The sequence below is a fragment of the Cygnus atratus genome, chromosome 3 (genome assembly GCF_013377495.2).
Source record: "Cygnus atratus isolate AKBS03 ecotype Queensland, Australia chromosome 3, CAtr_DNAZoo_HiC_assembly, whole genome shotgun sequence".
NCBI classification, from domain to species: Eukaryota; Metazoa; Chordata; class Aves; order Anseriformes; family Anatidae; genus Cygnus; species Cygnus atratus.
Window position 1 is genome coordinate 55,899,526 of NC_066364.1, and position 25,282 is coordinate 55,924,807.

The following is a 25,282-nucleotide window of genomic DNA, read 5'->3' on the forward strand; positions in this document are numbered from 1 at the left end:
AAGTAAATAGCAAGAGGAATTTATCCGAGAATAGTTCTAAATCTTTACAGCATAAGGGATGTTAATGATAGATACATCATCCTCTCTGGTTTACACAGTTCTACCAGGAGATTTAAGTCCTTATCAATTTTCTCACTAAGTAGAACTTTTTCGTAGGCTGGGTGACCTTCACTTCTAAACAACAGGAAATGCTCTGCTAATATACGTGCATACTGGGCGACATGGTTTGAAGGTTATAGACAAGATCAAAGCCCATAACAGCTTATATCTGAGAAGATCTGACTGTGCAGCAGCTGACATTGCAGTGAATAGGCTCCTTCTGCATTTATTCTTATCCCACATATTTTGGGGATAGGGATTTTCAGGGCCTAACTCATGTGTTTGCTTGTGAAAATCTGACTTCACTAACATTTTTATTTGAGCTAATTTTTGCCCTGAGACATGGATGATGTCTGATGTTACCAGAACCAGGTTTTGACTCCACTTAATTGTTTTGCTTTTTAACATTGACCTTGTTTATTAATTAATTCAGTACGTAATGGTGACACTGCTTGAAAGTTTTCTTAACCATGGTATTCAAATGTCTTTAAGATTTGAAGTCTGTGCTTTCAGTTTGAGTTATTTATTTGTTTTTACTAATATCAAGAATTAAGTGCTATAACTCTGTGATGAGTATCAGGTCTCTTTTCTGAGCAGATGAAATAACACAGCATTTTACTGTTTGCTTAGAGGTAGAAATAGAATATAGATCCGATAAAGACTGTAATTTATTACTAATAAGCACTAAAAGGCTATTCATGAACAAAACAAGATTGTTTAGTCCAAATCACGGCATTCAATTTAACTGACAAAAGATGACTTGAGGACAAGGGAATTTTCTAAATACAACAGATTATTTCAGAAAATCATTTTGCGGTAGATTCTGGGGTGGAAGAAAGCTGGACTTTGTGAAGTTTATTTACATGTGTAATTATAAATATTTCAATGTGTAATTATATTTACTATGCACTTCTGCTTTTAACCTGTAAAGTTTTGGACTGTTGCACCGTTTGTAAGCAAACATAGCTGTCTTCAGAGGAATGATGTTCTAACCACAGAGCCCAGTTTTGATCTTTATGTTTAGCTCTTCCTGATCCATTTTAACATCATCTGCCAGATACATAACAAATACTTGGTTCCTGACAGCTAATTTATCCCTTTCTTTTTCAAGGAATACATTTTTCATCCCTGGTCTGCACTTTGTAAAATATTTTTAGTTTATCATGATACTTCTAAAGGTATAGCAAATGATAAAAAAAAAAAAGAGCCAGACAATGAGTCGTATTCATTCATGCTGCTGCTCCGATAAAAGACTAGAGGTTAAGAATTTTCCATGGTAACTAGAACGACTTAAAGGTCTTCTGACAAAAACATGATGGATTTTGATTTTAGTCATTCAGGAATAAATGTATTACTTTAAGCAAAGTTACTCCAAAGATACTCATTCTTCAACTTCTTACACCAGGTGAACAGGTCAGCATGTTACTAAGTAGCTGTAACAGCACTGAGTCCAGAAAGAAACCTAGTCTTCTGGCTTGAGTGTTGGGGGAAAATGCCCGTTTCCAAGAAATATCTGGTAAACACTAGACTAGCACCTATGCTAGAGAGGGGCCCAGAGAAAGGAAAATTTTCTTGGGTGTGAAAGCTTATAGTTATAGGTAAATATACCAATTTCTGGAAAATTTGGGTCATTTATCTTAAAGTTCACAGTTGCTTTCTTCACCTTCCAATGCTTTCTTCACCTTCCAATTATATAAATCACCACGTATTTACTCACACAGTTTATTATTTGCTGGATCATGCTGTTGTGAGAACGTAGGATAATTATTCACTGCAAAAATATTTATGGTCCTTCTTGTCATCTGATGGCTGAGTGTGCTTATGAAGGGTAGTAATTAATTTTTTTAAAGTATAAATTTTTTAAATGTAAAAAATGCAAACAGATAAGAACTGCAACATAAATTAAAAAAAAAAAAATCAGCAAATCAGCAATACTACAGAATAAAGTGTATTCACAGGTTGATTGATGTGCCAGTCATGGCATTATACAAAACCTCTCTGGATGAAGTTACTTTTTCTTGAATTAGTGCACAAAAGGAAAATAAGTGAGATTGAAAAAATGGCTGTTTTTGAAATGAGGGAAATATGGACACAGCATATCTGCTACAGAATGGCATTCTGTCCATTTTGTCATGGTAAAACTAATTAAATAGTTATGTTTTAAAAAAATTATGAGAATCTTAATTATTAATGTCATCAACAGACTGAAAAAAAAATGTAGGTTAGGTGTGGGGAGAGTTTGGCTGTGCAAAGACATTACTTAAAAGGATTTTTTTTTTGCATGACTGAGCACATGTGCACACAGACTAGATAGTCACACTTTACAATGAGGTTACACTTATAAATAATTTATAAAGAGTTGGTAGGCTATTACAGAATCCACAACGTCCATAGGTTTGTTATAACTATGTATAGCACCCTCAAGTAATGTGCAACCAAGTATAATTTATGAAAGTCATATCCATAGTATTGTTTATGATGTATATTAATCATTCATTAATCCTTTATGAAGTATTTATAAATGTAATCTTAATGGAAAGCATGGCTGACTTGTTACTCTCTTGCACTAGCTCTCTTGTACCAGCTGCATGAGACTTGAAGGTTGCAGGCCTCTTTGCCCCCCCTTTTTTTTTTTTAACAAGCTGAGCAATCTTTAGACAAGGCAATGCACACTAGCTGTTTCCTTACAGATTCCTACAAAGTTAGAAGACTGAAACAGGCATTACAAAATGGTTTTAAGGATCCTTTTTCTGCACCTTCTCTAATATTTCAGCCGAGCAACCACTGTTCTGCTTTGCAGAGTCCATGTGAAAAAACTCCTTGCAGATGATCCAGACATAGTAAAGTCTATGATTCACACCTAGTAAAGTCTATGATTCACACCTAGTAAAGTCTCAGATTATGACTACTCTTGTACAGTTTGGTAGATCACACTACCAAAATATGGGCCATTTTTCTAGGAAATGAGCACAGGAGGATTGCTGTGGAAATGTGCACATCAATCAGTCTTTGTCATTTCTGTAGAAGAATAGGCAGTGCAACAAGAATGACTGTATGGTCCAGGCAAGTATAATGTCTGGGAGCAGATTGTGGCTTGCAAGATTATTCTTCTGCGCCAAAACAATTCTGCCTGCCAAGGTACAGCTACTTGCACTTGCTGCAGGCAAGCTCAACTAATTTTCATGTTACAGTGCAGTTTTATTGCTGGTCTTTGCTTCTTTATGCATGCTGTGAAATCTCTAGCTGAGGCATTTTATACAAGAGTACCATCCCAGAGCATTAATTCTTCACTTGTTGTTTTGCAGGAAACAGATCTCATTCTGACTTTTAATATCTCAATGCATCGTTCATGGTGGATGGAGAACGGGCCGGGCTGCACCGTGACTTCAGTAACTCCAGCTCCAGACTGGGCGCCAGAGGATCATCGCTATATCACTGTCTCGGGGTGTTTTCTAGAGTATCAGTACATAGAAGTGGCTCACAGTTCTCTTCAGATCTTCCTTGCAGTAAGTGTTTATAGATAGCCTCACTCCCATTGTCTTTTCTAACTTTCTTCTTGTTGAATGTTACTACCAGTATAGCAGAGCACTGTGACAGTGATTTACAAATCCTGGCTCTGAGTGTTAGAAGTTTTGCTATGACACTGTTTTATTTCAGCCAGTTCAAGGCATCTTTACATGAAAATCTCCAGTGTACATCCTCAACACTGCAAGAACGACTGGCATGATGCACCCTGTCCTACTGGACTCCATTTTGACCAATGGCCTCACATTACTACAGTGGGTTACATTCAAATTGCACTTATATGATATAAGTTATGACATAATAAATTAAAGTTATACCCATGAAAGCCAAATTGAATATAAAAGAAAAACTAAACTGAAGGAAAAAATTTCAATAGTAAAACTCGATTCACTAATCCATTCACAAGACTCGTAGCTGACCAGTCAAATGACATTTTCATCTTTAATCAGGAAAACTGATCAATTTGTTTTTAACCATATTACCCAATATGCACTTGAAGAGAATGGGAAAGGTTCTTCCCAAGAGAAGAAAACATTGTACTTCTTATATCAAAATCAAAAGCAGTGGTCTTAAATCTTTTTAGAAGAGTAAGTATCCAGTGTCAAGGTGCAGGGAAAAAAAAAAAAAAAAAGAAAAAAAAAAGAAAAAAAAAAGAAAAAAAAAAGAAAAAAAAAAGAGAGAGAGAAGAATGTAAAACAGCTTGCAGCTTGTTTGGGGGGAATTTGGTAGGTTCTTATTAGCCATATATAATAATATAAGACATATTTAACCTTACTAGTTATTTCCCCTTGTGTTGTCCTTTGTACTTCAGCAAGGTAAAAAGGCGACATAAACACTGAATTAATTGCATTGAAAGACAAGCTGCATTTTTCTGTTTGCCCTAGTGATACTTACATGTTTTTGGTCAAGTGAAATATATATATATAAATGACTGCAAATAAATCTGTCACTATACATATAAATTTGGTGCAGTGCCTCCTACCATATAAACTTCTGGTCAAAAGATTCCAATATTTTGCCAAAGGAGGGACCATACTGGCAAAAAGGCAGAAAGGATATTTGGTTGTCCGTATCCAGAAGTTAGTGTAAGGCAGCTAGACAGTCCCCAATATATGATGTGGTTGTCAGCTACCCAAAAAGTTAGCAGCTTCTCTATCTGTCTATTCCCCAGTCTAGGTATACATGGCCAGGTGAGTTCAGAAAAATGTATCTCTGTGTCAGTACAACTCTGTGTGGGCTCCACGTGTAAAAGCTTGTTGTCTGATTCATCTAAAAGCCCAGCTACCTCCCAGGTCTCCTCCATGCTTTTCTGCTGTCCCCATTGTAGGAAAGCAAAAGACTGCTTACCAAGCAGTTAGTAAGGCAGACACTAGGCAGAGCTGTACAATAAAAGCAGCACCTTCTCCAGATAGTTCACTGTAATTTTGACAAGATACAGCTGATGCAAATGGAACAAAGAGAAAAGTGCAAAGAAATAAGTGTAAGTAAATAGATTAAAATAGCTTTATAGATTTACAACTTTATTTACAAGCAATTATTATCACTCAAGCTGAACTCCAAAGAAGATATCCAGACCTTTATTTTTCTATGTTTTTGTTTTTTTCTTTGTATGCAATTATCATGAACAAGAAACTCAAGGAATATGTATTTCAAGCTTGATTCTCTTCTCGGTGCAACAAGGTTTTTTGTGTGTCTGTGCCTAAACAGAGCTGTGTTTCTAGATAAGGACAGTCTTAGCAAGACAGGGGAATGGTTCAGAATAACAAACCACCAGTAACCTGGTAACTGTAGCCAACTACAGATACTTTTATATTTCCATTCATGTTACTGTAAATGTATCCTGGATAAAGAGCACCACGGTAAAAGTATGGGTCAATTTTCCAAACCTGGTGCTTGTGCCTTTAGTGTTTACATCACTTTCACATTTCTCATTGTGGGCACAGGATTTTTTTTCTAAGAGAAATGTTAGCATAATGTCACAATCATAAAAAAATATGGTGAGAAACAGAGGAATTACCTGGTGCTGAGTGGTGACATATGACACAAAGCTAGAGGAGCATAATTTGCTTGGTTTTCAGTAAACTAGCTTTCACAAACCCAAACATTACATCAGACTTATCTCCAGTTAGTAGAAAGAAATTAATCTTTCCTTTCAGTTTTCATTTATGGGCACTTAAGTGGATCTTGCACTTTAACGGTAAGCCTATGAATTGCAACCTACAAATTGGTTACTCGCTTTCTATTTTTGCTTTCGTGACAATGATCAGACTAATGTTGATCTTGGCTTCTTCACAAACGTGGCATTGCAGCATGTTTTTAAGGATGTTTTCTACTGCCTATAGGTAAAAAGTTACAAAGAAATTCACGTTCATTAAGGCCAACTTATATTAGCCTTTGAAAACATTACCCCACTTGTATTTTGTACAGCTTGCTAGTAAACTCATGTGGAATCCAGGTACAGAAGGTTAGGCTCCACAAAGATGTGGTATTTGCTATATGCTCAGTGGAAAGAGTACAACAGCTAAAATAAAAGCTATATATAAAAGCCAACAAACAAAAGCAAAACCAAACCAGAACAAAAACTTTTTATACTTTATAAAAAGAAAGGCTTAAAGTGGGCTATGGAATATTTCAAGGATTGCAGACAGAGACTCTCCTGAAGAGGTGCAGAATACTTATTGTCTACAAGACACCTTATCTCCCCAGAGGAATGTATTGTAGAAGCAAAAAGCATGAGATTGTGAATGGTACAAATGCTGCTGCTAATTTTGTGCAAGTCAGCACAGATTTTAGTTTTTTAAGAGTGAAATTTTGGAGGATTTTTATTTCTTTCACTGCTTAAAAAAAAAAAAAAAAAAAAAAAAGTAATAATTTAGACAACTGGAAGGTTAAATGATCCCAAATGTCAGAAGAGTCCTCAGCATGAAGAGTTGTGGTGTTCATTGCATAATGCTTACCTGACTAAAGAGAGCCAGACACAATGATGCACAGATGTGTTGGCAGCTTCTTCTGAGTGGATTTTACTCAGGATAAGCAAGCAACTGGATAAAATTCCTAGTTCAGTACACACTGAAGAAGTAACAGAAAATCGTTGTTGATGAACTCTGTGCTTTGACTAGCTGAATGTTCATTGTTTAGAAAAGTTTCAAAATGGGGAAAAATATTTGAGATCACATATATGCAAGGAAATGCTCTGATAAAACAAGGATTATCCTGATTTGGGTATTTAGCATTCATGTATGTGAAGCCAGGCTGGAATAACCCACAGTGATAATGGGGACTGTAAAGCAGCCATGACCTTTCCTTTGTTTCATGCCACAAAGCACTTAGTGCATCAGGTGGTGCTGGTCAGAGACTACAGCCTCTGTACAGCAGTATCAATCAATCCTTCTATCAGAAAAATAAAAAATAAAATAAAAAAAAAACCCACATAATGCACAATTATGCCCATGTTGTAGCCATTCCCATTTCAGAACATTACTTCTTGCTCAGCCACTGACTGATTTTGTCCCAGTTCTATAGAATTTTATTTTGAAGAAAATTCCACTGATTTTCACTCAATTGTTGTGATGTTTTCATGGGAGTTCTCTGAAATGGCACACCACCAAAATGTCAGTGCCACACACTATGCTTGTCAGCTTTCCTTTTGTGCTCCATAGTAATACCTCCCATTTGATTCTCTTGAGACTGAGATGAGCCTTATTGCAATCAGTTTATCTCTACATCTTACCATCCTCTTCCAGCAAGTTAAAAAGAGAGAGAGGGGTCTAGAGTGAGGAAGGGGAATCTATTTAATCCTTAAGTGCAGCTTTGCAGCCTGCAGTGATGCAAAATAAACAAACGTATTTTTAGGGCACCACCTGCAGCATGCAGCTGTATTGGGCTGAGCAGAACTGCTAAGGGTATGATTTATTCTTTCATGTGAAACCCTGAGATCTGGAAAAGGATGTGGGGACAGTATTTCTGTTGAATGACTCCCTGCTTTTTTTCCCTCTCCAATTTTTGGTGAATACCGTAGATGTGACTGTAAAGTTAATATCTTCTTATCTGAGGTGTCATTGCATTTTGCCAACAGTATTTTATTTTTTTTAATTCTGTGCATATGTATGGGCAAAAAAATGGATCATCTCAGCTACAGCTATTTCATTTGTTTTGCTGCACAAAGCTAACTGTCGCTGCAGCCTGTGCTCACATACTGGGCCAAATTCTACACTTTGCTCTTCTCTACCATGGGTGCCTCATCTGCAGTGCTGTGACATCTGAGTACGTGGACTGTCCAATGCACTCTGTGAAGACCACAGCTCTGCCTGTCCTTCATGCCTATGTATTACTGAAATGAACTGGTCTGGTGATGGCATGGCTTGGGTACTCATATACTTCATACATTAAAATGTCCTTATGTGCTTAATGGTTATTGATTCTCGCTGCTTACATCAGAGAAACTGTTTCATTTTCATGACTCCTGGGTCATCCACAATAGATAGATATACTTAAATTACTGATCTCTGGAGATGATTGTTCCAGGTAAAGAATGAGATCAGTGGTTCTAATGGAGATTTGACTTGATATTGGTTGGTGAAATTTGAGTTACATTCTGCATACTATGTATGGAGTGGAGGTTGAATTAAAGTTCCCGCTGATCCCTAGGCAACAAAGGAGGGAAACCATAGGCAGGCAGTGCCTGGGAGGACACAGTGAGGGGTGTACACCACTGCTGACCTTAGCATGTAATGTCAGTGCTGAAAGAAGACCTTGGCTCTGTGTATAAATGACATATGATGCTTTTTTGGTCACATAAAAGTGTCTCAGTCTTACAGTCTCAGAGGTGCCCACACCATTGACATCTAATTCTAACTACAGATTCTATGTAGAATTTTCTTCATTTGGATTTTTATTGAACGCATCTTAGTACAGAAAACGGAAATCATTTCAGTTCAGGACCTGAGCTGTGTGTCAGGTCAGTGGGTTATGCTTCCAAGTCTACCACAATGTCCTTGAGAAAGTAATTTCTTCTCTGTGAAACCATCTGCTGCAGTGAGGAAAGCATTCCTAAATTTGTCATGTTCAGTTTATAAGACAATGTACCATTTGCATAGATAGGGATCCGTCAGATCTCTCAAAAAGCCTCTAAATGTGGATGGCACCCAGCACAGTAAGGCCGTTATGTGGTACAAGGAAATTATAATAATGGTAATTGCATTTCATACAGAAACAGCTCAGATTCTCTACATCTTCCTTCTGCCTGTGTTTTACTCTTTGATTATGCATGACCTGCCCCCACTCCCACAAAGCTGTTCTTGCAAAAGTCGACAAATTAAAATCCATTTGTAGATCAAAACTCTGAAAATATGCAAATAAAAGATCAGCCATGGAGATAAGTGTGACAAAATTACATATCTATTTGCCAACTCAGGATATAAAGTATTTATTATGCTTGTCTTTTATTCATCACTTACCCACTCACAAGTCTATTGATTTTAGTAGAACTAAGTGCCCGAGTTATGGGAATAAGATTAATGCAAAGGCATCACCTTAGCTAATTTAGTTTTTAGTTATATAGACCTCTAAAAGATGAAGTGTGTAACATTATTCCAGTAAAACAAGTGGGCAAAAAGCATTTCTTACATACTGTATCTATATTATTGATGGTAACTTACATACCAAATAAATAAAACCATAAGTAAACTGCTACACAAAGGTATTGATCATTTTCATAGTCATGTTGTCGACTGACATTTATGTGCTGTACATTAGTCTTAATTTCGTTTTGTTTTTTCCTGTATTTATATGTGAGTATATGCTTCATGCAATCATTAAAATTATTATTTCATGCTTTCAAATTTTTAATTTGTAATTAACCTTCCATACTAGTTACAGGAAATGTATACTGTATGGGGTTCAGTAAAGTCTGCGTCATAATACCTTTCAAGCTATGATGCTGTCAGATTGATTTAAAACATCATGAAGCATAACTGTGCTATTAAGAGGCAATAATAAAGCTGAGCAGCTGTGTTGCCAGCTTCAAAATCTCTGCTCTGTTGCAGGCTTACAGTATGACCTTTGGCAGGGTGCTTAAGTCATGCCAATTCTTGTCTGTACTACACAAACAATAGTTCCTAAATATCTCAGGAAGCTGTTACCAGGATAATTTCACAAACATTGCAAAGTAAACAAATATTACAGTAAGGTGGTCCATGTATGTATTTAAGCACTTAGAAGAGCACAGAAGCTATAATATTCTGTTTCTCTCAAGGATTAAGAGTAATTAGAATAAGGTACTATTAAAATCCTTAATGTTAACATAGGACAGGTGACATTATAGTCTCATGCCCTTGTGGAGAGATGAGAGCAGAGAATCATAGTGTACTCTCACGGGAATTTCTGATCTATCTCCTTGTGCTTTAGACCCAGACACTCAAATATATTACTGATAATATATTACTTAAAAGTCCCCCGCGGTGCTGAGGACACTATGATTGCAAAGTAAAGGTGTAGCAGTTCCTGTCCAAAAGAACCAACATTCAAAGTACATGACAAGCCAGCCAACCCATACAGGCAGGAAAAAAAAAAAAAAAAAAGACAGGAAAACAGAGCGAAAACTAGCCTGCAGTTTTAATGTATTTCCTCTTTGACCATTGCCAGCAATTTGTAGACATGACAGAAAAACCCTAAAATGGGTTATGAATTGTAATAATGAGTAAACTGTGTATTATCTAGTGGAAAATTCTCCTAAAATGCAGCAAAAAAGAAAAGCGTGAAAGTTTGAAATCTATCTGCTGGTTGACAGCAAGCTGGTGGCTCATCAGTGGTTCACTCAGACAACGAGTGAGAGGGGACAAGCTAGGTGGGACAAGCTGCAGAGAGTCTTGAAAGTGAAGTCTAGAAGTCTAGAAATTCAGTCTAGAAAGTCTAGACTGAGGTATTGGTTGGGAACAAGGAGGTGATGCCTTGTAAATAGAGGCAGAATGCTCCTCTCAACGTGAGGCTTAGTGAGTAAGAGATCAGGAGGTTGTCAGCAGGACAGCAGAGGTTAAAGGAACAGTGTGTAAAATTACAGCACTAAGAGCAAGAAAGGAGAATGAGAGTTCTGTAGGGAAAAGTACATTCTCTTTTCTTTTTTCCTTTTTTTATTTGGGAAGATATTGATGAGACCTGAGAAGATCAAAAGACTAGCAGTTCCTCCAGAGACACCAGCAAATGACAGAGCAGGACTAAAGAAATGAGCACTGTGTAAAGCATGTAGGTATATCAGCAGGACTGACTGCATTACAGGAGCAGGGCCAAAAGAGTGAAGGCAGAGGAGAAGGGGGGCGGAGTCATAGGAATGCATGAAAAATAAAAGCTGCCTAACTTATGATGCCATTAGAAATGAGGCAAAGACCAAGAGGGTGTTTCTGTGGGTCCCAAAATATTCATGGGTGGAATCAAACAAAACATTAGACGTCTCTGGATTGTCCAGGTTGAAATGTTGAAAAGTAAATGGCCAAGTCCTTTTGTCAGAGATACAAAGACCACAAATGATTTGAGAGCTGCTACTGTATTAAAGGTCTTCAACTGAGTTCAGATGGATAATATTCATCTTTTAGGAAGTGTCTCTGCTTGATATAGGCTTTGGATTCTGTTAATTAAGCAGCATATCCCAATATCCTGTTTTTGTGCTCAAAATATGTATAATGTGATATCCTAATATACATATATATATGAGATATCCTTAGCAGCAAATTAATGCTGGACTATTAATTTCCCTGTCCTCAGTTCCTTTATGCTGATCATGAGTGCCATATATTACATCTATTTGCAGTAATAAACTTGATGCCTTTTTCCTTTTTAGCCAACACAAAGCTTTTCAGTTGTGCAGGAAGTACATCTTGCACACAAAAGCCCTCACTCAGATTTATCCTTGTTAATTTTGTTCCCCCACCTCCCTTTTGACAGCAACCTCCACCTCTTCTGCACACACACACACAGTCATGCACATACCTTGTGCATTGGCTGCCTCCTCCTGCACTAGTGTAGTGGTAAGAGTATTTATAGGTGAGAAAGGAGACAAGAGCTCATGTAATCAATTTTTAACTCTTTGAACCTAATAGGGAAAAAAAATGGCATTATTTAATTAAGGTGGAGTTCCTTTCTAGGGCAGCACAATGATTGAAGGAAATGTGATTCTTAATGATATAGATTGGTACTTGAAAAAGATTGTTTTTTCACTACAGGACTGGGCAAAATCAGCACGATGGGAAGAGGGTACGAATCATTGTAAAGTGCTAATTTAATAACACTGTCGCACTGTGTTAGCTGAGGAGCAACATGAGGTTCAGGCATCTTTGACATTGCCTCAGAGCAGAGTATATTGCTGTTTCTCTGTTTGACAATAATGTTAGACTGCATGTCATTAGTGTTTTGAAGGATTACAGTGAGAGACATCTTTATGCTTATACACGTTGTCTGTTGTTTCTTCTATCAGCTTTCACCTGCATTTCTTCACCAATCCTTGCAGAAAAATGAATTGTACACGTCAAAGCATAGACTGATTTTTAATGAGCAGGGAGCTTTGTAAGTGGAATTGCACTCATTTAGTTCCCTAAAAGCTTTCCTTCTTAATGAACTGGGCTCACATAAAGCTACGTTGTATAATAATTGTCTGAAAACAAGTTTGCTCCAACTCAGTGGAGAGAAGTCAGTTTTAAATAGAGTTACCTGACCAGTGCACACAAGGTTTTCTCTGAGATGTTCATTTCCCTGACTGAATGAAAGGCAACAATATCAGAATGAGCTGAGACTAGAAGAAGAAGTTCTGCCTCTCACAAATCCCTTCACATGAGCAAAGGAAATTTTGAATGTGATCTGGGGGGTGGGGATCAGAGTTGAGATAACCAGGAACTGAACATTATACTCATTACTATGAGGCCTGAGGGAAGTTTCCTGAGAATTTGTTTTGACCATCTCATATGTATTCCGTCACACAGGGGACTCCAATTCTGTCTGACCCTGTAGGGATAGTTATATGATACAACAATGTGATTATGGTTCCCCAGGTTCAGCGCCTCATGGCTGTCCTGAGGCTATGTGATGCCAGTAGTACTGTGCTACCTGGTGATGCTAGCTTACTGATTTGCTTCCTTCCACAGCTGGGATTTAAATTATTCCTCAGTTCCTGTACTAGCACAGTCCTGTCACTGATTTTATGACACTGTCTTAGCGAACAAGCTTCAAGTGAACTCCTTCCAGCTATGCACAACTCAAAAGCCTTGAAATGGGGTCCTTTCACCTGGTTTTGGTGAGATTCTTTGGGTTTTTCATGTTTTGAAGACCTTCTGGACAAAAAGCCTAATCCATTTTCTTTCTGTGGGTATTCTCTACAAGTGGGTTTGTGTGATGGAGAAACCAAATTATACCTGCTTTAGATGTAAGAATAATATTAAGCTGAATAACAATAAGAATAAATTGCACAAGCTTCTGTGATCCTAAGTAATTAAAAAGGAATCCCTCTCCATAGTGAAAACTCATAGTCAAGCGCTGGATTCACCAGCCTCTTTCCTGAGCTGATTCTATTGCCACGATACACACAAGAACGCTGCTCCTCAACAATATAAAAACAGCCATGGTGCAGATATACCCCAGCATCACTCTGTTCAGTATTCCTGTCGACATTACAGTACTGCCTTGTATACATACACATATGTGAAAGCTATTATTTCACCATTTTGCTCCAGATTCCATAAAGAACCTCCAGTTCTGGAACCAAGAGGCCTCAATTCATGATTTAAGGGAATCTTTTCTGAATATAAGAGAAGGACCAATAAAAAACACAGACAACCTCTTCACTCGGTTATGGAAAATAAGTTATTTACCAAAAAAAAAAAAAAAGGCAGAAAAATCCAATCCTTTGCTTGGTTTCCAGGTAAGGCTTTCAAATATGAATTGAAATCTATATAGTTTACTTCATGTAATATACTTCATGTTTCATTTTTGTGTGCTGTTAGCACAGCTTCCTGTGCAAAAGATGAGCTGAGCACATAAAAACATAGATTTATCTAATAAAATGTAAAAGTATACATTGTGCAGCTTTAGTCATGACATTTCTGGTAACAGTGACACAATTCAGAAAATCTGCTTTCTTAAATTCTCCAAAGACAAATAATGTAAGCTGTGTAACTTACAGCAACTACAACTGAACCTGTATTGATGGTGCTGCTTAACAATACTAAATTTCTATAGTACAAGTCAATTATATCATTATTATTATATATTATTTTAGTCACTAGACTGTAATACAGGTCTGGTGACTGGAAAAAGGGAAACGTCACTCCCATTTTTAAAAAGGGTAGAAAGGAGGATATGGAGAACTACAGACTGGTAAGCCTCACCTCTGTGCCTAGCAAGGTCATGGAAAAGATCCTCCTGAAAGCAATGTCAAGGCACATGCAAGACAGAGAGGTGATCTGAGACAGCCAGCATGGCTTCACCAAGGGTAAATCATGCCTGACCAATCTGGTGGCCTTCTACGACAGAGTGATTGTGTCAATTTACAAGGGAAGACTGACTGATGTCATCTACCTGGACTTCTGTAAGGCCTTTGACATGGTCCCACATGACATCCTGGTCTCCTAATTAGAGAGATGTGGATCTGATGGGTGGACCATTCAGTGGATAAAGAGTTGGCTTGAAAGTTGCACCCAGGCAGTGGTAGTCAGTGGCTCTATATACAAATGAAGGGCAGTGACGAGTGGTGTCCCTCAGTGGTCTGTCCTGGGACCGGTACTGTTTAATATCTTTATCAATGACATGGACAGTGGGATTGAGTAAGCCTTCAGCCAGACTGCAGACGACACCAAGCTGCATGATGTGGTTGATACAACAGAAGGAAGGGATGCCAGCCAAAGGGACCAGGATAAGCACGAGAAGTGGACCCATGTGAACCTCATGAGGTTCAACAAGTCTAAGTGCAAGGTGCTGCACCTGGGTCAGGGCAATCCCAGACATGAGCACAGACAGGGAGAAGTACCCATTGAGAGCAGCCCTGCAGAGAAGGACTTGGGGTTTCTGGTGGACAAAAAGCTTGACATGAGCTGGCAGTGTGTGCTTGCAGCCCAGAAGGCTGAAGAAACAGAACTCTCTTGGAAAGTACATCAGCTCTGAAATGTTTCATCTTTACGTGATGGTGTCAATGAACTTTATCTTAAGTGCAGGCAAGTTGCAATTAACAAAATATCTGGTTTCCAGACAGATTTCTTGGCTAGCTGCTTGAGCTCTGGGCTTCCACTTTACATCTGAACTGGGACAGGGCACATCCTAAGAACTTCCACACAATTATCCATAATGTTTAACTTTTGCAACAGTCCTTTTCATTCATTTGGCCCAGAACAGCTGTCATTTTACCAAATGATGTCAGGGCATGTGTGCAGAGGCAGCGCAAACCAGGGAGCATCCCCAACAGAGAGTTTGGATCTGCCTGTCTTGCCCTGGATTTAAAAAGACCTTAGTTGTGTGAGCACAAACTGTGCCACACCATTTGGCCTCTAGGCCAGAAGACAGTCCCTAGGTTATTTCATTTGCTAATGTATCTATATGCTCCTCTGTACATCTACAATGCCATGTCAATTGCACACTTTGGGTCTGAGATCCCTAGAGCTGCAGTAATACCAGTGTTAACCAAATCTCTAGCTAGTGTTTGAGTCATGCTGTGGGGCCACAGGATGGAGTCCAGGAAAGAAACATGAACAGTAACCTAGTAACATGAGATCAAGTAATCATTATTTGTGGGAAAATTCCCCATTTTCTAGCACTTATGTAGCATGTAAAACAGCCTATGTAGTAGAGAATATAGTCCTCTTCAGACATATCCTAAGGATTTTTATCTCTCTGACATCTGTAATGCTCCAGTGCTAAGGAGAGGAGCCTGACATAATTTTTTCTCGTAATTTTGCTGAAGCTTCTACCCAAGGCCCAGATTTTAAATGACAGGTAATATTCGTTACTGAAAAACATCGTTTCATCCAAATGAAGAAAATTACTCTTCCTTCAAATCTGAGCAAATCTGCTCTTTGCATGTATGCTCAGCAGACATCAGCCAATTCTTACCACTTCTTTAATAGATGTTATCTTAGCTCTGGCTGAACAGTTAGACAGCACATTTGTACACTGCTGATGTGTTTGGGGGGGTTATCAAGATGTGTTCCTTAGCTGCACCATTCAGCTAAAATGCAGTACTATTGAGATAGCTGTTTTTCTGTTCCCAACTGCTTGAAACTGATTGGCATAAAGTGATTCCTCTTTTCGTAACCAGTAGAGTAGATTTTTTTCCCCAGCACGCAACATTATTTTAATGCTACCCTTGAGCTCTGCTAGCTTAACCTCCATTCTCTCCTGACCAGAGTAAAGGAAAGAACTATTTCTTAGCATATACCAATTAATAATGAAGTGCTGGGACTTTGTTTTATTTTTATTTTTGTATGTCTGTGTTTTCTGTGAACAGATCAGTCATGCATGCTTATTCACAAGCTGAAGAAAAAAGCATCTGCAAAATCATAGGGGCATTTGTCTGCTGATAATGACTGTTGCCATAGGTGGGAATTCAACATTGACATGACAGAATTTATTTTTCCTTATATGTAGACAATGATCAAATAGTGACATCTGGAATCTACCCCAGAGGTTCAATTCAATAAAATATTAATAGCTGCCATTTCCAGCAAGGATGGTGTAATAAGAACACAGCAGCACAATCCCTGACATTTTTGCACCTATTGTTCTTCCTAATTAGTTAACCCTTTCCCCTTCCACATACTAAAGATCAGGGAAAACAAAATTGGGACTGTATTCCCTGTCTCTAGTTTAGGTAAGTTGGTCAAAGATGTGCTCTGTTGGGAAGTGATTACATGCTCAGCAACAGCAGGCCAGATCCTTTTGGGAACCTTGACAAGGTGCTCCCACTGAACCTGGGAGGTATGTGGCCTAGATACATACTGCTAGCTTGTAATGAAAACCAGGCACAGAAGTGAAGACTATGTTGGGCAGTCTCATCTTAAGAATTCCCCATTTTACCAAGAGATTTAGGCTTTCCCTAGTAAGTGAATTCAATGTATTCAGTCACAATGAACAGAGAAAATGCATGGTAGAGGACTGCTGAGTCTTGTTTCAGACAATACTGTTCTTCCCTTTCCTCTCATTCAGTCTGTTAGTATTAATAGTCACTTATGCATAAGAAGAAATAATGAGGTTTAATGAATCTCCAAAGATCAACTACTTCATAAAAGCAAATGCCACACTTTTATCAGTTAAAGGCCTCCAAGTCCAACATCAGCAGCAGAGGGAATTTTTATTTTAAAGCAAATTGCACCCAGTTTCAGTAAATTATCACAGAATGATTACTCGACTTTTATCCAGTCAATGTTATGGTTCCCTAGTGAATTGGTTTATTGTCAGTATGTCTGCTTCAAAACATGTCTTCCCTGGAAAGCATTCCTTCATTCAGCTTCTGCTGCTGGAAACAGGCAACAGCTTGAAGCTAGCAGCTGCTCTTGAACAAAGCAGGTAGAGATGTAGAAAGGCTGCCGAATCCGTAACAATAAGCACATCATGACATAATTACAGTAAATCTCCAGAGTGGTCTGTACACACAGAATGCCATATGGTTTGGGTAGAGGAAGTATGCATTAGTAAAACTGTGGTATAGCATAAGCATTTTCCATAGTACTCCTGTTAGCATGAAATTGATTTTTTATCTAGAAAATTAGCATTGACAGAACAGAGGACAGTGCTTGAATAGTCAGCTAGTTATACTGGGGAACATAATTAATATCCTGAAGGGCAAGAGCAGGTGATAGGAGAGTTTTGGGGATTTTCCAGTTGCAACTATGCATAATCTAATAGCTGGTGCATCCATTTAACCTTTCTTTGATATGGTCTTCTTTCACCACTGCATGTAATAGCTGTTCTGTTTTCTAAATGTCTTCATCTGACTTTGAACAGGTTAATAGGATTTACTGCGTCTGCAGCCTGCCTATACAAAACAGATTGTCAATATGGACAATACTTTCTGGTCTGTCAGAGAATAACAGACTGCTCTCACCATCCCTGCTTTTAGGAAGTGATTTAGTTTCCTGAGATTTAGATACAGATGGGAGGAGGGGGGACTGGTATTTTTCTGTGCAAGTCTTGCGTGAGTTTGCTCTGCTAAATAGTGACTTGGCATTTGCTGCATCAGCCTGTGGTGCTTGCTTCATTTTCAAACAGTCTCCTGATTCTCTGTTAGAGAGGCCTGCAGAAATTTTGTTATGGCTAGATACCAACTGTACAGAATAGATAGCCCAGATACTTTTCAAAGATTGCACCAGACGCTTGCAAACATCTGTTACAAACTGCATGAATTGATCTCATTTTCAAAAGCATTAATCTTCTAAATCATTGTTCTGTTCTGTGCCTGAACCTGCATTTTAGGTTTCAGTGGCTTTTTTTTTTTTTTTGGTAAAGGTGTTGCTAAAATCATCGTGTGTAATAAGAAAAGGATTTTTCCCTTGGGAGTTAGCTTTTTCTTGCCATGATTATTGCTTCCTGTTGAAATGATCAGAATATAATGGTGCAGCAAGTTTTACAGCAATATAAACTGCATGAACTATACATATGATCATTTTCTAAAGCACCAAGTCTTTTCCAAATGTCTTCTGCACATTTACATGTATAATATGTGAAGCTCTGACTGGCTGAAAGAGGCTAGAGTCATTGAAATTTTTTATACAGGCTGTATGTAAACCATAGGTAAGCAGTATGTGCTGCTTTTTCAGTCTCTTTAAGATGTTAAACACAGTACTGCAGCCAGGAGGTTCACTGTGATTATGAGAGCCTTAAAAATTCCCTGAAATAGTTGTCATCTAATCCTACCATTACGAAAAATCAGTGATGAAGGAAATCCTACCATAACACATTGTGTTCTCAGTTCTGAAATGTTTCTTTTGAGTAGTTGTTCAGCTTCCTTAAACTTGCTGATTCATTTTAATTAAAACAATCTAGAATAACATGAGCAAGAGAAGGAATGAGTGTTTTGTTTCATCTTTGTGTAATTGTCCATAGGCAAAAAAAAAATAAAAATAAAAAATTACAAAGTCATATGAAGGTATCCTTTTTCACACTTACTGGGAATCACCTCAGGTGATGGGAGATGTAGTTCTACTTACATACTCTCAAGAATTGAAGTAGTTCAAGAATAACTAAATTAATCCCATCTATTTCCAGACAATGGACAGCCATAAATGACAGTTGGCATCAGTGGATTGAACTAATGCCCAACATCTGAGACTTGTTTAATTTGAGGAGCTTGATCCAAGACCATCTCTCAACTTTGTGGTGAGCTTTGCAAAGGTGCCTTCTTCAACCCTAAAACACTTAAAAGCAAGAGGCTCTGTTTGATCCACAAATTCTTAGGAAGCTCCTACTCAGAGCAGGAAGCTTTGAACAGGTCTCAGAAGGAATTTTGAAGAGAATAAGAAAAATGATTAGACCATTAACTGCCTCATAGAGTGATTCAATTACACTGTTAAGTTAGTTTATGCAGCTGCATAGATCGAGAAGCTTCATAATTCTTCCTCTAACTTCAAGTTTTTGAACAAAACTTCAATGAAATTAAAAACTAGCACTCTTCCAAAGACTATTATAAGTTTTTGGTCTGTCCCAAATACACTATCAGCTGGGAAACTAGAAGCGGTGGTTAGAGCCTTTGGAGCCTCAAAAAATATTCTAGGATCTAGAAGGATATAGTAGCCATCTAATACCCTTCAGCATCTAATACATACTAGCTTCGTTTTGCTTCTTCTAAATACTGGGTCAAAAGCTAAACTGTTGTATGTTAGGAGAGTTTTGACTCCTGGTGTGTGCACATGAACACAAAGGTTAATTTATTATCAAGTCAGAAAAGTTAACTATTTTCTTATTATTTTTAATATCCTAGGAAGGTGTACTAGAACTGTCATTGTGATCCGCTGTCTACAATTTCCTTTAAAAATTCATTCTTCAGATAATTTTCAAACTGTATTAACAGTCTGTTTTATTAAATATGAAAATATATACATACCAACCCTAGAATCTAGCTTTCTTCTATAAAAACAGTTAGCAAATCAAAGACTCATATGGTGAAATTAATATTTAATCCTTTTTCAAAGAATGTCCAAAAGACTTCAGTTTCACACGAAAAAGACTTACTGCAAAAGATAAATGTTTGTTTTGTTAAACTATTCAACATTCCACTGTATGGTCAACATACTGAAATTTGAAAATACTACATTAGTTCTCTTAGCATTTTCTTATTCTAAATTTAAAAAGTATTACTAGTGTCATTAGTTGCAGTTATTGATTGATTGTTGATGCTGTTGTAATTTGATTTTATCAGGTACTGTCTCTGATTTTGATCACTTAGGATGTCAAATGTCATTCAAGGTGAAATCAGAGAATAACTAAATATTATATGGTGCCATACTGTCTTTGTAGAACTGCCATCATATAACATAGATTTTTGCATGTTTGACATAGCTTGTTTACCTTAGTGTTCCAGTTATGTGATATAACGTCTACTGAATATTGGCGAGCTTTGCATCAGTTACCATAATGCAGTGTTTTTGATTTTTCTACCCTCATTTAACTTAAATGGCAACTGTCAAAACTATAGTCTGTTAACATAAACTTAGGCATCATTGAGGAAGCCTCCACACACAAAGGAACTTTGGCTATACTTCATGCAGTATGGGGCTTTTGTTTGCTCTCCTTCCTGACAACTGACTGCACCAAAGCTACAGAAATAGACAGACTGCCATGTAAGCACACATGGCAATTTGGAATATTCATGTGGCTGCATTTTTTTCAACTGTAGCTCCATAATAGTAAACCTGTGAATAAAACAGGTGATTGGAAGTGGAGCGGATGCATACAGACAGATGGATTAAGACAGTAATAATTGTACTTTCACTTGATTATAATATTAAGAGGCTCCAGGTGATTTCCATTTTTTACAGCGTCACTCATCTTGACGTGTTCCAGCCAGCCTCGAAGCAAAGAGATGCATCCTGCTTTTCATATGAACTAGTTTCCATTGTGAGCACTTAAGAGAGTTCTTCTGTTGAAAAGCAATTAGCTTCTACAGTCTAGGGTGCCATTTAGAATATCCAAGCTCATGTGTTTCATCATAAAATTGACCTTTTTAATTTTTTATGTCTGTGATTCCCCACTAAAAGAGTAAGCATTAAAAAAATACAACCCTAGAGAAAATACTGAAGGCACATGTAGAATTTATTAACGGATGTCTGGCCCCGAAGTGCTGCAGATAGCAACTCCATCTGAATATAATAAATAAGAAGTATGCAGTATTGTGTGCTTAAATTTTAAATAATTGGTGTCATTAGGTAACTTAATGATACCGATTACATAAAAAGCATAGGAAAGCAATATGTGCTACATTTACAGACTCACATTTTTCCTGTAGTAATTGCTTTTCTATATAAATGTTTTTTTGCTTGTTGATATCTTTGAATAACTGTGTACTAATTATCCTAATGTTTCAGAGTTTGTTTTGCTTTTTAGTAACATTGGCTACCTTGGGAATATACTTTTTGATAAAATTTTGCATCATTTAGATGTAAGAAAATTTTCTGAAGACATTTCTTCAGGATAAGCAAATAAATACCTCTTCTGCTCAGACACCTTGAGTAAAAATATTGCCAGCAGTAGTGACATCTTCCCTCCATCTCTGGCAACTATCAAGTTTCCATGGAGACATTAGAGAGTTTCAATAGTGCAAGAATACTCAGGATTTAAAGTACGAATAGAAGTTAAGCATTAGATTTTTGACAGAAGCTGACATAGTTTTAGACTTCAGTACTTTTGCTTTAAAATTTAGTAGCAAGTTTCACTTAAATCTCTAATCCTTAGACAGAAAGAGGACATGACAACACCTTTGGCTCTGCTTGGAAGTGGTTTGAGGTCAACTGACCCCTACCTCTTGATGCTGACATCTATTCCTAGTTATGATCTAGCATTCAATATCCTTACAAAATGATCCTTTATTTTAGCGCATTACAGACACTTTGCAGAGAAGAGGAAATTTAGAAGAAATTGAGATTTTGTAAGCAGAAAACTGAAAAATTAAGAGTTGGTATTTGATTCATCACTGGGTTCAATTATTCATACAACTTCCTTCATTATGGCTGAATGTGACTCTTGACCACCCTTCGAGACTTCTGAGAAGGATGACATCAGAGGTCTCACTGAGTTCAGTAAACACTAGGTAAGAACAGTTGCTGCTTGCATAACTATCTAAACCAAAAATTCTTTTTCTTACTGGCCACCTACCAGAGCAAGGAAAAAGACCCTTTTAATCGGTGACCTGAGAGCAGCGCTCTGCGGAACATGGCATTGGTCTAGCAGTCCTGTCATGGATCACTACATCCCTTTATCCTAAAGGCAGCTCATTCGTTACTAAAGAACCTATCACAGGGCTAAAAATAAAAATGTTTCAGGTTTATCTATCTTTCCGAACTTGTTTATACACACATACATACAACTGAATTATACATACATTAAACTGGGCTTACCTGCTCCCAGTCACAGTATTTCTTAGAACTGAAAGAAGCAGAACTCTCTGCAGCCTATATAGAAGAGATCTTGAGCTGATGTGCTATAGAATATAAATATGGCATGTAAAGAAAATGCTAAGATTGACGGTTTGTATCACTCTTTTGGTTGTGTTCAGCTTCAGACCCAGCCTCTGCTATCTGGATACCAAGTTTTAGAAACTCCAGAAAGACATTATATAGTCGTTAGAAAAATTCTGTAGCCCATCATCTGCAAAATCCTATCTCTAACACTGCCAAATAGCAATGTTTCAGAAGAATTCATAAGTTAAGCAAGTTCTCATAACGTATTAATTGGGTAATATTGTACTGTACTCTGAATGATGGTGTATGAGAAATAGTTTATTTTTCAGGATGGACCACACTTTAAGAAAGTAACAAATAGCTTTTTTTTATTATTATTTTTATTTTTGGGGTGGGGAGGGGTTGTCCATCCTACCATCCTATGTCTTTTAATCTCTTGAGCATCCCCTTCTTCTCACCTCTGAAACTTTTCCATGAAGAACACGATCACTTTTTTTCTCTGCTTACTGTGTATGCTCTAGCTCATTATGTCATACGGCCTATTGCCCTTTTTATTATCTCCCAAGAGCGCAGTTCTACATTTCTAAAAGTGTCTTATATTTATGACTTTATTTTTATAGCTTTTCTCTTGTTTTCTTTGCACTTCCAACCAAAAAAAAAATCTGTTTTCCTTGCACCCTCCTTTTTGATGTTTGCTGAATCATCCTGAAAGCTTTTGTTCTGCCTTAAAGCTTTTCATACTTTTGAATTTATATAAATGACTGCTTATGATCACCTTAAGCTTCTTCCTAGTCCTGTGACATCTAGTTTATTTACCAGTTCCTACCAATAAACAATTTTTTTCTGTTCTAAAATCCTCTTTGAAACTCTCTGTTGCCTTCTTCACATGACAAATCCTTCTCAGCATTTGCCCCATGTTGCCTTTACTGTGTATGTATCTTGTCTTATTTAGATACTAAGTCCCTTGGGGCACAGGATGCCACTTTATCTGTGTTTATAAAACAGTGCAGAATGATTGCCCTCTGTAAAGCAATAGTGAGGACACAATATTTGACTGATAAATCAATTTGAAGAAATGCTTCCAATGATTAATGAATCTGTCATATCAACTAGGACACCTGCTAATTGTTTTCGAGTTACTGACAAATATAACAGTTGTTAATTACACCAGCCATGGCCTGTTTAGTGCTCTGGCAAAGTTTTGCTATCATTGCAACGGCAAGGAGCCTCTGAAAGTTGCTTTGCCATCAATTCCTTCGCTTCACAATACTTGGTGTAGTAAAAATCTTTGTGTTCTGGATTTTGTTTTTTAATGAGATATTTAAACTTAAGCTCCCCCAAGCCACAGTGTGAGGAGAAGGAGCACAGGCAAACATGGAGGACTGAAGCAGCCAGCAGAAGAAAGCACTGTACTTAGAAAATTAATTTTCCTCTAAGTATGGTAGATTGCAGCTCCCTGAAGCAGAGTCCTTGCTTTCAGAAAAGCAATTTCTGGCAGATTGCAGAGGTTATTCCCCTATGGTTTTCCAGCATCAGACAGGAGATGGGAATAGAGGACCCTCTCTCAGGGGGCTGGCAGCTTCACAAAAAAACAGATGGGACCTGACAGGCTATTTTCAGGAGATGGAGTCTCTGAAGCAGGAAACAGGGATGTCTGAACGACTATGGGAAAAGCTCCTGTTTTTAAACTGGATGAATCAAAGACTCTTTTGACAGGTGGCAGCATCCTTTCACAGGCTACCAACTGTCCTGTTTGTTATGTGACAGTCTTATCAACCAGAGGTTTCTTTAGGCATTGTGAAATATTTGGCCAGAATAATGTCTGACCCCAACAGCACAAGCTGTTTCTACTCGTTTTTAACAAGAACTATTTGTTTTAATTCATTAATTCATGTCCTTACCTTGATCTCCAGGCTCCATCATGTAAAAGTCCCACCTTTCAAATCATATCATTTCTCCTTCCCCTCTACCATCACTTGAGTTTCACCTGCAAGGGACTTGAAGCATCCCACTTTTTCTTATTTCTTGCAAATCCTTTAAAAGTAAAAAGAAATTGTGTTCTGAAAATACTTGAAATTTACAGTTCAAGGTCTGCTCATGACAGCCTCTGAAATTCTAATCTCTCATCTTGAGAATGTAATTGAGTGTTTGCAGAAGCCACGCGCTGTGCTGTCGGAAAAGGGCCGTCCCTGAGGAGTCAGCTCTGTGCTTCACAGGCATGCAAACAGGTACTCTTCTACACCAGCTGCAGGAAAGCATGCCAGCTTTCAGCAATTGATGAGGATAAGGTTTTGCAGAAAACAATGAAAGCTGGATGAAAAGTGGTGATATGTTGGTCCTGATCTAACCTGCCTAACAAAGGTGCTAAGTTTGTAGCTCTTGGAGAAAGATAGGTACCTGCATATCTCCAGAGGGCTGTTCAGCTCTTAGATGTTCATTCCACTGGAAGCAGAGCTGTACAGAAAATGAAGATATATGTTTTGGGCTATTGGTTGTGTGCAAGGCAATGTGTATGAGCTCTTTTCTCAGTACAGGAAAGGACTGTAAAGAGATTGTGAAGAGAGCGTGTATACAAGGAAGGAGTGAGTGAAAATCCATATCAGAACCAGTGCTCATTTCAAAGAACTGTCTTGGAACAGCTTCTTCCCATCCTTGAAGAAAAGGGAGATGGCAATAAAACTTGACCAATAGAGGAGGCAAGAATCTGAATTCGGCCTGAACCCAAGTGGTGAAAGTTGTAACAGAAGATTAAGAGCCATGAGTCCTTGCAGTGACTGCAGCTTTAAGTCACCTCCTGTCTTCCAAGTCCTGGGCCATGACAGGATCTGATGTGACTCACAGTGAATCAGTGCTGGTGCTGTGGGTGCCTCTGAGAGCTGGTCTGTAGGTACAGCACTTATATCTGTGCCCCACGCTTTCACTGACAGTTACAGCATTTTTGGAAAGTAGCCTTATCACTGCACCTTCCACTTCTGTTCCCAATAATCCATTCCTCACCCTGGTCTTTGACTCACAAAATA

General features: G+C 37.9%; 1 protein-coding gene across 6 annotated transcripts in view; it reads left to right on the forward strand.

Annotated features, from left to right (window-relative positions):
* NKAIN2 (sodium/potassium transporting ATPase interacting 2) overlaps window positions 1-25,282 on the forward strand; it is a 585,167-nt gene that overhangs the window by 499,392 nt on the left and 60,493 nt on the right. For 4 of the 6 annotated variants that reach the window (XM_035538277.2, XM_035538276.2, XM_035538273.2 and 1 more), the window contains one exon: window positions 3,405-3,605. In XM_035538277.2, coding sequence (XP_035394170.1) covers window positions 3,405-3,605 — 201 coding nt within the window. Of the gene's footprint in view, window positions 1-3,404; window positions 3,606-7,756; window positions 9,304-25,282 lie in introns of those variants that run through there. The other 2 variants (XM_050710081.1, XM_035538274.2) reach the window with 2 other exon arrangements.